This window comes from Hippoglossus hippoglossus, chromosome 14 (assembly GCF_009819705.1).
Source record: "Hippoglossus hippoglossus isolate fHipHip1 chromosome 14, fHipHip1.pri, whole genome shotgun sequence".
NCBI lineage: Eukaryota > Metazoa > Chordata > Actinopteri > Pleuronectiformes > Pleuronectidae > Hippoglossus > Hippoglossus hippoglossus.
In genome coordinates, this window is record NC_047164.1 from 19,175,278 (window position 1) to 19,191,022 (window position 15,745).

General features: G+C 39.4%; 1 protein-coding gene across 15 annotated transcripts in view; it reads right to left on the reverse strand.

Annotated features, from left to right (window-relative positions):
* LOC117774081 (peripheral-type benzodiazepine receptor-associated protein 1) overlaps nucleotides 1–15,745 on the reverse strand; it is a 63,383-nt gene that overhangs the window by 43,085 nt on the left and 4,553 nt on the right. For 13 of the 15 annotated variants that reach the window (XM_034606137.1, XM_034606142.1, XM_034606141.1 and 10 more), the window contains exon 3: nucleotides 11,394–11,651. The exons of 1 other annotated variant lie outside the window; for it this stretch is intronic. In XM_034606137.1, coding sequence (XP_034462028.1) covers nucleotides 11,394–11,651 — 258 coding nt within the window. Of the gene's footprint in view, nucleotides 1–11,393; nucleotides 11,652–12,238; nucleotides 12,660–15,745 lie in introns of those variants that run through there. One more of the 15 variants, XM_034606150.1, reaches the window with a different exon arrangement.

Genomic DNA, 15,745 nt, shown 5'->3' on the forward strand with positions numbered 1-15,745 from the left:
AATGAAATGTAATGTAAAAATGTAATGTAAAATGAGAATATGGGTGGAATGTTTTATTAGCAACTCGTGTACATATCATTATCTGGGTAATGTCTTATTCAGAATAAGGTCAATGGTCAGATTATTGGTGGTAAACCTAGTCAATATTTGCAGGTTCCATTTGTGACAGGAACTAAACTTATATTTCAAAGTCAAAGTGGGCCCACACAAGGACAAATTATTCTAGAATTACATGGCTGTTGGGCTACACGGCAGGTGGTTCTTGGACCAGCATATGTTACTGACCTTGAACGTACAAACATCCTCAGCCATGACTAATTTCAATCTCAATTATCATAAAACAAAGATTTAGAGACAAGCAAAACAACCTCAGTTTTTGACAAATTTTAGGAGTAACAGTGTTTTGTTTCAAATGATGTTCTATTACTTAGAGTAAGGCAAGCTGATACTGAAAAATCTGAGCTTTGTAAAGAGAGCAGTCTAACATGCCTCATGACTATCTGGGTCAGTAGCTGTTTTATATGCCTCTGAGGACCTAAATTAGATGTCTGAAGGGTTTTTTGAAATTCATCCTCTTTGTGGGCATCTTATTGGCAGCCTGATAAAGTCGAGAGTTAACACAGATACAAAGTCTATGTCTTATTTAGAGATTATAAAGCTGCTCTTACAAAAAATATATATGGATGTTAAAGGTTTAGAAAAGATTAGACTGACATATTTAAATGGTTAGTTCCCTGAAAAATGAAAATTCACTCATTATCTACTCACCACGATACGTTCTGCAGTCTCAGGGGTAAAGAGCGTTGCAGCCAAATCCAATACAATTGAAGTCAATTGGGACCTCTTCTTCAGACGTAATAAAACAACAGAAAAACATAATGCCTCCATACTGCTCCTGTGGTGTCATTCAAGTTTCCCCAAGCCTTGACATTCATATTCGACTGGAAACGGCGTTATTTACACCATTAGCCTAAATGTGCCAAGGGCACATGCAGGGTGTACGTTCATATAGCTACGTCTGCTAGCTTCGCCACTTCCGGTAGTGGACTTTTAGGCTTAAAAAACAGTGTAAATTACGTTGTTTCGAGTCGAATATGAATGTCGGGGCTTGCAGACACTTGGATGACACCACACGTGCAGGATGGAGGCATGTTGTGTTTTTTTTCTGTTGTTTTATTACGTCTGAAATAGAGGTCACTTTGGCCGAAACACTGTTTACCCCTGAAACTTCTAGTGTTTTGTGGACTCAACCCCTTCACCCACCCCTCCATTGGCATCGTAGTGAGTAGATAATGAGTGAATTTGAATTGTTTGGTGAACTATCCCTTTAATTAATCAAATGAGAAAGTATCTGTAAATGCTCTGACTGTGCATTTAAAGCATGAGAGAAAACAAAGACGTAGACACTGGCAGAAGATTCGTTTGTTTTGTCAGAAAGTGCAAGTAGACTTAACTTCAGTTTTTTATATTCAAGTCATTCCTATTATCCTACCAAAAACTTCTATTTATCCTGTGTCTGTGATTCACCAAATCACAGTGAATGTCAGATGAGTTTCATCACTCTTTTCACCACTGTAATGTTATGAATGTATAAGAAACAGACACAAGAACTGCTGACAAAAAAAAATCTAACAACCCTGAAAATGGCTGCATAGAGGGGAAAAGAGCGGATAATTTTTGTTACATTTGTGACATAGAAATTTTGATAAATCATTAAATGTTTGGAGGCTTGTTCATACATATTCATGAGGTCACACAACCAGATTATCCCTTTGTCTGAGGTCTATGTGAGCTTTTGTACAGCGTATGGAAATATCTTCAGTCTGGTTTCACAGAAACACCAACATCAGCATTTTTAGCTGACAGCTAGAAATCCCCCACTGGAGTATAAGCCTCCGAGGAGACAGCAAGACAAAGGCACAGACATGCACATAGAAGCACACAAACACATGGTTTGCCTTTGTTAAGTCTGTGTGACATGATAGTTAAAGTAGCAGTATAAAAGCTAGAATCTGCCATTGGTGTGCAACATCATTTCAACAAAAGTCAATTTTATCACCATGAAGGTCGTGTGTTAAAGCAATACATCAAAACGCCACTAATTATACCTAGTGTAGATTGGGAGTTAAGAAATATGAAAACCATTATTTACACTGGTTTAGCTGTTGGCCAGTGTTCCTCTGACATTCCCAGGGAAAGAAAAAAACATTATGCTGGATGGAAAAAAGGATAATACAGAATGGAAACATAAATAAACAAGTCACATACACTGCAATTCAATAGTTCTGCTTCCTTTAGTTAAAGAAAGCAAGTCTCAACAGCAAAACAGTATTTACACATTAGAAATAATTTAATAATAATAATTATTGTTTTTATTGCAATGCATCTTAACACTGGTATACCGTCCCAATTCTACTGGAGGCAGCTTCTTTCAAACAAGAGTGACCCTGAATAAGATCATCTGCATATTTATCTACTCAGTATTTTTAGACTGCAGATACATATTTCTAAAAGCATAAACACTGTACACAATTTGAAAGTACTTGCTGCTGAATTTCATTCAACAGTGTGTCTCAGAGGATTGGTATTAAGGAGCCAGTCAGCTGAATCTGGAAATGTTCCTTAATTAGTCCGGGCCTTGTCTGCTCTTAGCAATAATGAAAAGGGAAAGGCCTCCTCCCATTGACCCGGTCCTAAAACACCACATGGTCGAAGAAATGACTCCTGAACACAGTTTTAATTACAACGAGAGGCGAGGAAAAGCAACACCCAGCAAAGACTGGGAACGGCTGCCCTGTCAATGAAGTAGATACTGACGGACTTGACGATATCGGTGAAGTGTTACAATTTAGAGCCAAATCAATGACACTCTCTATCTCTGTCTCCTGCATCAGTGGTTTTCTAATGATATTACCTGAAGTGCTCGGCTGTCAAACATCCTCAAAAGACACATAAAAGTTAGAAGAATTTCATCTTCTACAGTAAACCTTATTTTTTAGTCTTATGTTGTTACCACATATCTTGTGATTTAGAAATGCTAAAATATTTTTTTTATAAGCTGTTTTCAAACCCCCTTTCCAAGCCTGTTTTGCCTGCAGCAATATCCACATTATTCCTTAAAAAACAGAGGCTTTGGAAATACTTTCATATCTTTAAATAGTGAAAAAAGTAAGGCTGTTATCTACAACAGTCTAAAACTAAACAGAGAAATATTTCCATAAACAAATTACATATAAAAAGAACCACAAAGCTGTTTGTGGCCAGAATTATTTTATTAACAGCGTGTCTCTCCCCCTCTACTCATATATAAATCATGAAGAAGCTCTCAAGAGTCCTCTCAAATCCTCCCATGTATTTATCACGACTCATCTCCCCGGGGTACATGATGGTGACAGATTAGGGGGTCTAACATAGAGCGTTAGAGAACAAAGAGCCAACACGAGACACCCCTTTACTCCCCCTGCAGGCATCCGATACTACCTCCAACGCACCTCTTGCAAAAACGTCCTCTGGGTGAGGTTGTGCACAAATAAAATGGACTGTGGAAATGCTTGTTAGTGCCTTCTGCCTTTCATGTCTTAGAGTATACAATGTGCATAAATTACAGGTGATGTGAGTGATCTAAAGGATGATGAGATGTAAACGAAATAGCTCATAATGTCTTTTGACGCTCAAAGTCATGGTGCAGTCACGTGTTACAATGTTTTCTTATGAAGCGATGGGCAGATTCTTAAAGATTTTATGCTTAATCCAAGTTAAGAAATTTACATGGAGACATGGTTACTATGTGTTTTAGCATCTGCATTAAATAAATCATCCCTTCAGCTTTCAGATTGTATTTCTGTTAAGATTTGGAGCCATCTCAGCCCTCTCCCTTACAAAGCCAATATAACCCTGTCCTACAAACACAGCAATTAAATCCATACGAGAATGGCTGCCTCATCATCTCATGGTCCGCATATAATAATGTCACAATCCCGTGAGCCTCCGAGGGCTTAATAAGGTGTCAGACATGCAGCCAACATCTGGCTTTTTAAAAGTGAAAAGACGAAACAGAAGGAGGGGTCGTCGGATTATTCCTTTTAGTGCAGTGTCAGCAGAAATGATTTGTTTCACCCCCGACAGGCTCAACCCTAAGAGCTTCTGAAGAATATAACCCTTAATCTTGTCAGAGAAAATTGCAAATGCATACAAGCTCCCGCAACAACCCCCACATTGTACATTGTAACAGAAACAACTTAATTTGTGGTCTTACACAACAGATGCACTTAGAAACAGTTTAGTCATCAAGTCAAGACGACATATTCGATTACTCCTCCTCTGCATTGCTTATGTACTACAATGGATAATATTATTAAGTCAAACATTGAATCACATATTGAATAATGTGTTTCTCCTAAAACACAAATTTAGCTGTCTTTCTTTGTCAACCAGTCCCATGTAGAAGCAATATTAAAGCAACACACCAACCAAATCACATGACATCTAGATATTGTGGCTGCTTCTCTGTAGTGGTTAAAAAAGGCTGAGGATAAACAGCCTTTGTTAACTGGAGCTTTTTTCAAAACAATCAAAATGCGATGCCATTCAGCCAATTTCATTCTACAGATTGGGCTGACCTCATCAAGCAACTGTGCTCGCAGACAGAGATGGAAGTGCCTAAAATTAATTGGAAAAAAAACAAAAATACTCACAAGGTCCCATGAGGACCTTGTCGCCACTGGTAATGTTGCCAAAAAAAAAATTACTCCGTCACTGTCATCACTACGGGCCAGCATCTCATCACCCGGAGCTCAAGTGATAAAAGGCTGAAATATTTCCCCCGGATGTTTTCACCGTGGAGATACATTCTTAGTGGGAATTCCCCTGTATTACCAGCCCTGACCCAACATAATGAACTATTGTTAGTTACATACTTGTTTTAATGGAACATCAGACTAAATGTCTGCTATCACACTTGTGTCTTCTCAAGAGTCTACAGCTGTTGATGGGTTTGTGTTTTGCACAGCGACGTAACAAAATATTCTATCCTTCACACGGAGTTAACACTTCCTTTAAACTATGTTATTCAATCAGGTAGCATCTTGTTTAAGGGGAACAATCCAAACAAAGAAAACAGGCTGTCACAAAAACACATAATATCTCTCTATGTTGAACAGATCATGTGATATCATAATCTCAAAGTAGACTTAGCCAAGAGGAAGACAGATCTAACATAGTCTTCAGGAGGTGTACAAGTGTGCAAGGCAACTGGACTGGCTTGTGTTTCTTGAAGACATTTCACCTCTCATCCAAGAGTCCCATTGCCTTGTACACTTGAACAACTCCTGAAGATACCATTACCTGGATGACTGAAAATCTACATAGTTATTACATATTGAGAGATGAGGGCACCAGGCTTAGACATTTATTCCTACACAACAGAACCCTTACCACTGTAACCCCCAAATTAGACAGGTCTTTTAAACACAGGTAAACTAGCTGAAAAAAGGCGACTGACTCCTTTCCCATTGCTAGTAAAGGAATTCCCTCGGTGCCTATTATTAGACATCATGAACACTGCAAAAAGTGAGATGCTCTCTCACCTCACTGTTTTGCTCAATGAACGCATTCACCCTGTTTACGCGTTTCCATCACTGCCGATGTTTTTTACCAGTGAAAAAGGGGCTTAGGACTGGCTATCAGAGGGTATATGCGGTTGATAAGTTTCTAACTATAATGTATAGTGTTAAACAACAAACATTTACAAGTCACATTCAATAAATGTAGGGTATCTGGTAGAGGTACTTGAGTAATGAAAGGCCAGAGTAACCTTCACTGACATTCAGTGTGTCAACAGAATGATTCTCCCTTTCTTCCTCCAGGCAGAAAGCATTTCCCATTAGGGGCGAGAACAGAGGCCATCATGGGTTTTATCTCACCAGCAGCCTGGGACCAGGACTAAATATCACAGGCATGTGACATACACAGCAGACAGCTGCTGGAGGACTCCACATATGTATCAGCCTGTGCACAACAGAGAATGGTTTTCAACAAAATCTTTATTCAGATCTTAGTCACAGCAAATCAGTGAAACAATGAGTGACACTTTAAATTAATGCCTAAGAATCGGCTCTACAATATTCAGTACATTCTGTCACACACACAGTGTATGGTGTGACAGTGATGCCTAAAGGTCATGACTCCACACTGCAATTGAACGTGACAATGAACAGAATGTCTGACCCTTGTTCCAGAGAGACACTCTGCACCTCGTGCTGCCAGACAGCAGACACAACAGACAGGGATGTTTGGGCTTGGATATGGTGAGATGAAAACACTCCAGAGATTCCTCTCTCACTGCCCCATCAATTATTCACAAGTCATAACATGGCTGGTCAATAAAATACACTCATATGTGCACGCACACACACACACACACAAACACACACATACACACAAGCACACACACAGGAAAAAAAAAATATATACTATAGTAATTTAAGCGATAAATTAAATTCTAAAATATTTTGATAAGAAATTTATTTAAGGAATAAATGTCTAATTTTGACAGTTTTTCTGAGGTCTGAAGACGTCAGATTGTATTCAGGAGAACTTAGATGAACATTTTTCACTATTTTCTGATGGTTGAAACAGTACACGGTTAATCACCTCAATCAAAAAAAACAACAGAGGAATAAGCAGTGGAATAGTTAACTAATCATTAACTGTAGTTCTTCCCTTCATGTAAGTCCTGCAAAATAGATACAGTGCTTACTATGTAGAAATATCTAATTTTTACAGAATATGAGAAAGAAAACCAAACAAATCCTTAGAGGATTGTGTGTGAGAATAAAGTGTTTTGTATAAAATTGTATAGAGAAATACATCACATCTTCACCAATACTAATATAAAGTAAATCGATCCTTTTATCTACTTTATACATTTCTCTCTGGATGCAAGATTCAACATCACATGCTACATCAGAAGTAGGGCTGGGTGATATAGCTTCAAATCAATATCCTGATTATTTCAATTTTAACATACATTTTCCCTTAATTGCCCATTCCTAATCAGAAGTAGAACAAATATGGCATCCACTTTGAGATGTACGATTAATTTTAGAAAATTACAGAGCAAGTTATGCTCAAATCTGACTGCCAGGTGTTCTATACAGACACAGCGCTCCACTTTCTGTTCTCCCTAAGGTACCAACTAGGTCAGTCTTCTCAGTACCACAACCTCTAGCCATCAGCACCAGTGATTGAGAATTCTGATGCAAATAGTTTGATCTGCCCTGTGGGTTGCATATAAGACATAACCTCCACAACACAAAACCTTTGCTTTTATACTTTCAGGCAATGCTGAGTCCAGTTCACCTGACAAGTATGTCTTCAGCTTGAGAGGAAACTCACTCAAACACAGAGAGAACATGTTAACAACAAACACATTTTCTCCACATAGACTTTGATAATGGCTTTTACTCAAATTGATTTGCTGAGATCCACTATGGAAATGATGGAAGAACTTGAAAACCTGGCCTTTAAAACAGCCTTTACCTAGATAAATCTGACTGCACTTTATATAGAGCCTCTCTAAGCAGTGAGAAATAGTGCTCCAGATTTTTTCTGCTGAGCATCAGTCATGCCATTTTATCCACAGCTGGGGAAATGACATGGTGACAAGGTAACAAGACTGTCAACAGATTGAGCGACAAGTTCTCTTATTTTACAAGGCAGGAAATGCCCTTGCTGACTGGACCAAGTAAATATAGTTGTGTGAACAGCAGCATCAGCACAAATACAGAAATAACAAAGAGTAGCTTCAGTGTGTTGACAGAGCTCAAACATATTTGTACACAAGAAAAACTGACCAGTCTGACCAGTCTGGATCCGCCCCCTCATCCAGATCTGGTTCTTTCATGGTAAGCCATCCTATAGTTTTTGCGTAATCGTGCTCACAGACAAACAGACAGGGGTGAAAATATAACCTCCTTGGAGGAGGTAACAAAACTAGCATGAAGCTAAACTTGGGACAGATGAGTTGATAAAACACTGAAAAAGATGACTTCCAAAGGCTCTCTGATAGTGCCCGCCTAGCCTTAGCTGCATAATGTCCTTTAAGCCGTAACTATGTGATCAAGGCTATGTAAATATTGGGTCATCAGATGAAATAGATGTATTCAGATCAGTGATTCAGTTTTTTTCTCTGTATAGTAGCTCCATTTGGAACACACACTGTGTGAACCCAACATTCATTAGACAAGCAGCCATATGGCATCCAGACATGTGTTGAGTGTAGGTCATAGAGGACCACACACTCAACAAGCTCATCAGTCTTAGAAAGACTGACATTAACAACTGCTCTACACATTCACCCTCTATCACGGTTCTACTGTAAATGACAGATACAACTGTGGCTAACAAAATACTGATACACATTTGTGTTAAATTTAACACAATTGTCATCATCCAGACTCACCTGGAAAGTGAAATCAGATAATCTAAGATTCTTGGTAACTGTTCATTGTGTCTTGTCAGCATAAAGCTGAATGGAGTGTACTTTATGAATGAGTATTTCAAACATTTTAAAAGTAGTAGTAACAGTATTTACTTCATTCTCATCTTATCCAAGATTGTGTCTAAATATCTTTAAATGAATGATAAAAAAATTAATTAATTAATTAATTAATAAGGATACATTTCCCTAAGAAACTGCCAGTCAGAAAACTGAACCAAAATAGTTCACAAAAGCTTTAGAACACAACACATGGAATAAGTCTCTGCTCTATGGCCTAAGCCACACTGGATCATGGAGATCTGAGGAAAAATGTCACTTACACAGTAAAGCCTACTCTATAAAGATTCTATTTATAACCCAGTCTGTTCATTTGGGTTTTAGCGGAACATGAACTCAATTTCACCCACTTTCCTTCTGCTGTATAACACCTGCTTAGCCTCTTATAACAACGTTCTACTATTATTACAGTGGACTAGCATTCATCATATTCTTAAAAACATGTATCCTGTTGTACAATATACACATTCACACACAATCATCCCTTATTCTTCATTAAGGAAATAGAAGAACGGCCGTGGTACCCCACAGCAATTAATGGTGCAATCATAAACAAAGAGTATTGGCCCCACTGGTCTGAAAGAGCAAAATAATAATTTCTAATGCATCATTTAATGCTCCCTCTCAGCTCCTGTAGCCACGGATCCTCTCCCAGGTTGTGTGTTGACAGTTCATTAGGGGTTTTCACTACACTGTGATTGTGGTGTTTAGCTAATGAGCTGGCGGGGGTTGGAAAGACAGGAGGCAATGTTGCACACCGATTAATTCTGAATGATGAAATCCTGTCTCCGGTAACGATGCTTTCAAGCCATGAGGAAAAGGAAAAGGAACTGAGGTTTTATTTTACAGAATATGAGAAAGAAAACCAAATAAATCCTTAGAGGATTGTGTGTGAGAATAAAGTGTTTTGTATAAAATTGTATAGAGAAATACATCACATCTTCACCAATACTAATATAAAGTAAATCGATCCTTTTATCTACTTTATACATTTCTCTCTGGATGCAAGATTCAACATTACATGCTACATCAGAAGTAGGGCTGGGTGATATAGCTTCAAATCAATATCCTGATTATTTCAATTTTAACATACATTTTCCCTTAATTTCCCATTCCTAATCAGAAGTAGAACAAATATGGCATCCACTTTGAGATGTACGATTAATTTTAGAAAATTACAGAGCAAGTTATGCTTTCAAACCATGAGGAAAAGGAAAAGGAACTGAGGTTTAACAAAAGAATTGGTGGTTAAACATTCTGTAGTTCCTTTTCTTTAGTAGAAGCTGAACATACAAATTACTGCCCTACGGTTGTATCCCTCTGACAACCAGGGCTGTTTTAGTCTACATCCGGTCAGGTCACTGTGACATTTACCTTTGACCACTGAAATCTCTTTTAGCCCAAGTGACAACTGGTTAAACTGTGAAGAAATTCCCTGAAGGCAGACTTGAGATATGTTCAAGAGGCTATAATCATGTTTTGTTAGACTCCCATGACCTTGGCCTTTGACCACCCAAATCAAATCACTTAGTCTGGGAGCCTAATTGACCATTTGTGCCAAATTTGATAGGATTCTCTCGGAGATGTTGTGTTCATAAGGATGGACAGACAGACAACCCCAAAACATAATGCTTTGGGCCACTGACTGTTGCCAGCATGGCGGCATAAAAAGGTAAACATTGTGCCAGGTCTCTGAACAGCACCCCTTATCAGAATAAGAATCAGAAATACTTTATTGATCCCAGGGGGAAATTGTGTTTGTTCCAATAGCTCCATGCAAGATTAGAAATATAAGCTTATAAGATTTACAAAATATATCAAATAAAATAAAATGAAATATGAAATATGTACAATATGTGCGTTCTGTACATTGAGTGTTTATTTTAAGCATTGATATGTCAGATATTGTTGGCATTAAAATGAGTCAAGTCGGTAGACTCAGAGTATCTGATACTCAGAGGGTCTGACACTCAGAGGGAGGAGTTGTGTAGTTTGATGGCCACAGGCAGGAATGACTTCCTGTGGCGCTCTGTGGTGCATCTTGGTGTTCTCAGTCTTGCACTGAACGTGTTCCTGTGTTTGACCAGCACGTCATGGAGAGGGTGGGAGACCTTATGCTGCCTTCATAAGTTGATCTTCATATTCTATGATGAAAACACTGTACAATCTGTTAGGTCCACAGTACCAAGGCACTGTGTGTTACCTTTAAACAGTATCTTTTAACTGTTCAGAAGAAAACACTTGCAATCCATTACCCCAGATGTCTTTGAATATAAACATTGCATATCTCTTGTTAATTGTACTTGGCAATTTAAATAAGTTGTTTTGACATGTCCTCCCATTGTTCCATCGAAATCTCAAACATTCTCTATTGATTTTTGACTTGCCACCATTAAATGGTTGAGCTGTCTGACCAGGATATGAAATTAGAAACAAGGTTGTTATAGGTCAGCATAATAACTGCCAACCGTCCGATTTACAGCGGCACTGTTCCAGTAAACATGTGCAGAAAACATGCTGAACACTTAAGTTCAATGTAACATGACCGTTATCCAATACAATCGATAATCCAACTACCTGTTTCAGCTTAATAGGACATCTTTAAAATCCCTTTAAATTTCATATAAGAACCAGATAATATGGTAAAGTTTGCAATGAAAAAGTCACAAAACCACAACCATGGTATTGAGAGGGCTAGTGATACTCAAGACACTATGAAATGATTGTTACTCTAATGATGGTGGGACTGCACACTTCTCATGTCTCCAGGCCCAAACAGTTTTATGTCAAGCATCTTGAATATTTCTGGAAGACACAGCAAATCCTCCACGCTTACCTTACGTACCCTTTCCACTTCAAAGCCATTGAGGTTTGCATACAGTGAGTGATGCCTCTTTCCTAAGAGTGATGTTGAAGTGATATTAGCCGTGGTTGGGACTGCCTTGTCCAAGAGCCCGTGTTGTGTCTTAACCTGCTCCTCCGACCTCCTAAACTCCTGCTGCTGTCCAGGAGCCTCGGTGTCACGGACCTCCATTTCTGTAGCCGGTACAGGCTCGGGCTGCTCAGGCCGAGTGAACAGGTCATACATCACTCTCTGTCAAAGTCAAACAGTGCAGATGGGGTCAATATGACCGTATGAGGTGCCCAGCCGAGACCAAGCCATCACAGGCTTTTCATTTGCTGGAGGAGAATAACACAGATCAGCCGGGAGAGGTTGACTTCAGAAGGATAAAGATGTGATGTTCCTCCCGTTCTCCAACAGTTTATAAACGGCAGTTTTCTACATGGCTAAGGTGAAGTGTCTGAAAACAAGCAGTTTTTGCCATGGTTTTCAGTAACAAAACAGTCTCTTCACTATGCAGTGGGAGTTTAAGCTAACAAAAATGGCACTGCTGGACTGTCACAGTCGAAGTTAGTGTGTCATATCCAAGAGAAAGCCAGTGACATATAAACCAAGAGTTATACAGTACCTCCTAATCCTTCTCACTGTGACGTTTTGAAAAAAATACATTCAGCCTTAAAAGGATCTCACATATTTTTGGCCTTGGTTTCTCACTGTAATAATTGTCATCATCCCGATAGCGTTCTTCAGCATCCTGATGTTAGACTTTATCACAGTGTAGCATTCAGATTCAGAGACCTGCTCACCGCTCTGATACAGCATGTTTCATCATGCCTTACCGCTCTGTCGTCTGGGCTTTTTCATAGGTGCTTGTCCAGACCATGAAAAATACAAACGGTTCCAGCTCCTGTCCTACATAGCGCTGAAAGAGCGTGTGTAGGCCCAGCTGAGATAGCAAACAAGAAGAGACGTGCGATGGAGAAAGAAATACCAGAAAAGGATTTAACTAACAGGTCTCCCCTCCAGTTGCCAATCTCTCAGTAAGACTGGGCTGCGGGTGGCATGTTGACTCTTCAGCCGCGAGTCCATCCTCATTGATGCGGCTGAGACAAAAAGCGTATGATCCAGATGCGACAAGACTCGACAGGGCTGCTTAATCCTATCTCGCTTGCAGCGCCATAAAGGTGAAGAAAGAGGACGAAGGGAAAAATGTGTGTGTGTGTGTTTTTGCGTGTGTGTGTGTGTGAGGCGAGTGTCGCTGAGAGGAGGGGGTAGGGAGGACTGCTTCAATCGTCCTATCACAAAAAGGCAGTCTTTGAGACGGGGCCCAATCATTACCGCGACCAGAGCTCGTTTCCATGGAGATGACGCTGGAATGATGTTGGCTGCCTATTGATTGTTCAAGAGGCAGTACACACTGCAACACAGGCAGGCTGCAGGAGGCAGACAGGGGATGAAGTGTGTCCAGTCCAGACTACTTCTAATGTTTTATTGCAGTTGTCCACTATAGAAACTAATTGCGTCTGACAATGTAATAAATCCTACTCATGGTTTAAAAAAAGACAATAAAAAGACATGTAAACAGGTCTGAAGCAGCAAAAGATCTGTGTTACAACTTAATGCAGATTTATTTAGCCTTACTGCCCTCCTTTTCACTAGCAGGTGATATAAAGTACTCCAGCTATTTGTCTATCAAATGAGCAAGGCAGCCTAATGAATCCCATTAACAAGCAGTGGCTTGAATCCAAGCCAAGAGATAGAGGGGTTATTTGGGCATCTAGTTAAATCCTCACTCAACCTTGACAAACTATACATTACCTAAAAGCACAGACCGTTAATTTGGCTGTTGCTCATTTCAAAGCAAGTGTGTATACAAAGCCCAACAGTAATAATATAGAATAAAAATAATAAAGATGCAGTGATCAATCAGCCGGTTTGATTGGCCATTACTGATGACCTTTCAACTGGTTCACATAGTGCACACAGCAGCACAGACACAATCACAGACACAACATGCTGGTAGTTCTTCACAGTGACTGAAGAAGATGCAAGCTTGCACTTTGTAATACCTGTAAGGCCAAACTAAGCAGTGGTGGAATAACCACAAAAACATTCAGAGTAACAAAGTTAATGAGATACTTAAAACACCATCAATCCACTGAAAATGCCCAATGATAAGATGTTAGCAAAGGCAAAGTGGCTATATATAGTATTTAGTTTTTAGTATTGTATTTGACTTTTTTATAATAACCTCTTACAACATTGCTTTTATTTGAATGTAATCATCTAACACTTTTCATTGTATTGTTGACCCTGTGTTAACTTGCACAAGACAAATAAAACTTGAAACATGAAAATTAAAAAGGTAGCAAGAACGCAGAGCCATTCACAAGTCTGCAGCCTCTGCTTTCTATTCTCAACAATAAAATCAGTAAATGGCACTGGTAATTTTTTGTAGTTGAGGAAAGAGACTGAAGAAATTTTATACATAACCAGAGTCCAAGATACACACTTACCAAGTAGACCATACTTCTCCGACGTCACATTACCAGTCTTTATAAAGCTCATGTTACGCCACACACACAGCTTGCTTCAAGCCAATTCCAGAGCAGCAATTAGATTTCCAACTGACTAAGTTTTATGTTAATGTGAAGTCTGACTGCTCAGTGGGTTGACAAAGATTTCCAGCAACACAGATTATTTTACACTGTTAAGAAATGCCAGGGTCCCACAGTGCTGACAATCTTACTGCCACATTAGACACAATGGCCTCAACTGTAGGACATTGACAAGACCATGGTTCATGTGGTGTTGGAAACAATCCTAAAAATATGACCAAAGCACTGGATGAGGGAAACCTGACAGGCTTGCCCTGCATGTAACACACACTACACTACACATTAGTTGATGGAGAATGAGGACCTGCTGTCCCAGTGAAACATTGCTGATGCAGTGCCAACCTGAAGGGAGAGTGTTTGGCATTTTAGACACTCTTCGCTCAACTATTCACAACTTCACAACATCCAGGCACAGTTGGGTCAGCCTAATGCTGCTTTCAGACATGCACTGAACTCCGGATAGTCTCCTGAAATCATCCAGAAGGGATCATGTATGTAAGAATACAGTCAGATGCTCCAGACTTCCTCTGGAGTCTTTCCTGTTAGTCAGCTAGTAAAATCTCAGGAGAATGGCCAAATGAGCCCATGTGAGAAAGAAGTAGGAATTCCCCTTGAGTGGGTGTGTTGATGACATTTTTAACACACAATAGACACAAAACTGAAAAAAAAAAATGAATACAAAAACAGCATCTGAGGTTGAACAACAGGTAGAAGACGCTGAAGAAGATATCAACTTGGAAAGATGAAGATCTTTTGGTGATACGGTCCAACGCCGGTGTCGATGTGCAATAAATAAAACATGTTATTTACGCAGCAGAATTCATACTTTCTGCATTATTTACCCAGGCACCACCCCTCACCTGAATGCTCCAGAAATGTTCACCCTTGACATGAACGTGTCATGTCTGAAAACGGCTTAAGAAACTATTTCAAGCCAGATGTTCCATTCCACACAGCAGGCTACAGCGAGCAAGCTGGGATGAACCTGGCCTACTTTTTCTCTACCAATATCAATTTGGACACCTCAACTTAAAGTATTTGCCATTTCTCAAACTCAGTACACACAATAAGGTTGTATTATGGAAGTACAGGTCTTAGAAATCAAATCAGTGCATCCCTAGTTGCAAGCTCAAACAAACGTTACACTATTTTCATCACAGTAGGGCAATACTTAGTCAGCAGTTTTCCTTTAGTGGCAGCTGACCCCTCTCTCCTTGCCTGGCAGCAACTGCTTGGTGGCTAAAAGTATCTTTTGAGTCACAATTGTGTAAACACACTAGGAATGGGACAAAGACAGAGATTTGTTAACCAGAACGTATTTTAAATAGAATGGCACTCAGTAGAGCACAATCACCGGTTCCCTAAATGTGCCAGATTTCTATCATCAAGATCTGTGAATTCTGGGAAAATGGTGAAAATGTAAAAAAATCAAATAAGTCCTGTATCAGGGGGCTGATCCGCACCACACTTTATTGGGTTCTTCCCTGCCCCATACCACATGCTTATACCAACTTTGGTGGTAATCTATCCAGTAGTTTCTGTGTAATCTTGTTTACCCACAAACAAACGGACAGGGGTGACAAAATAACATCCTTGGCAGATGTAATATAGTGTTTACTTGATATATTGTCCCTGTTTTAGGCAACATTGTGGGCCTGTTGCAAATGAATGAAAATGCATTTTTATCTGATTATTCTATCAATTGTTCAAAGTCACTCTGAACACACT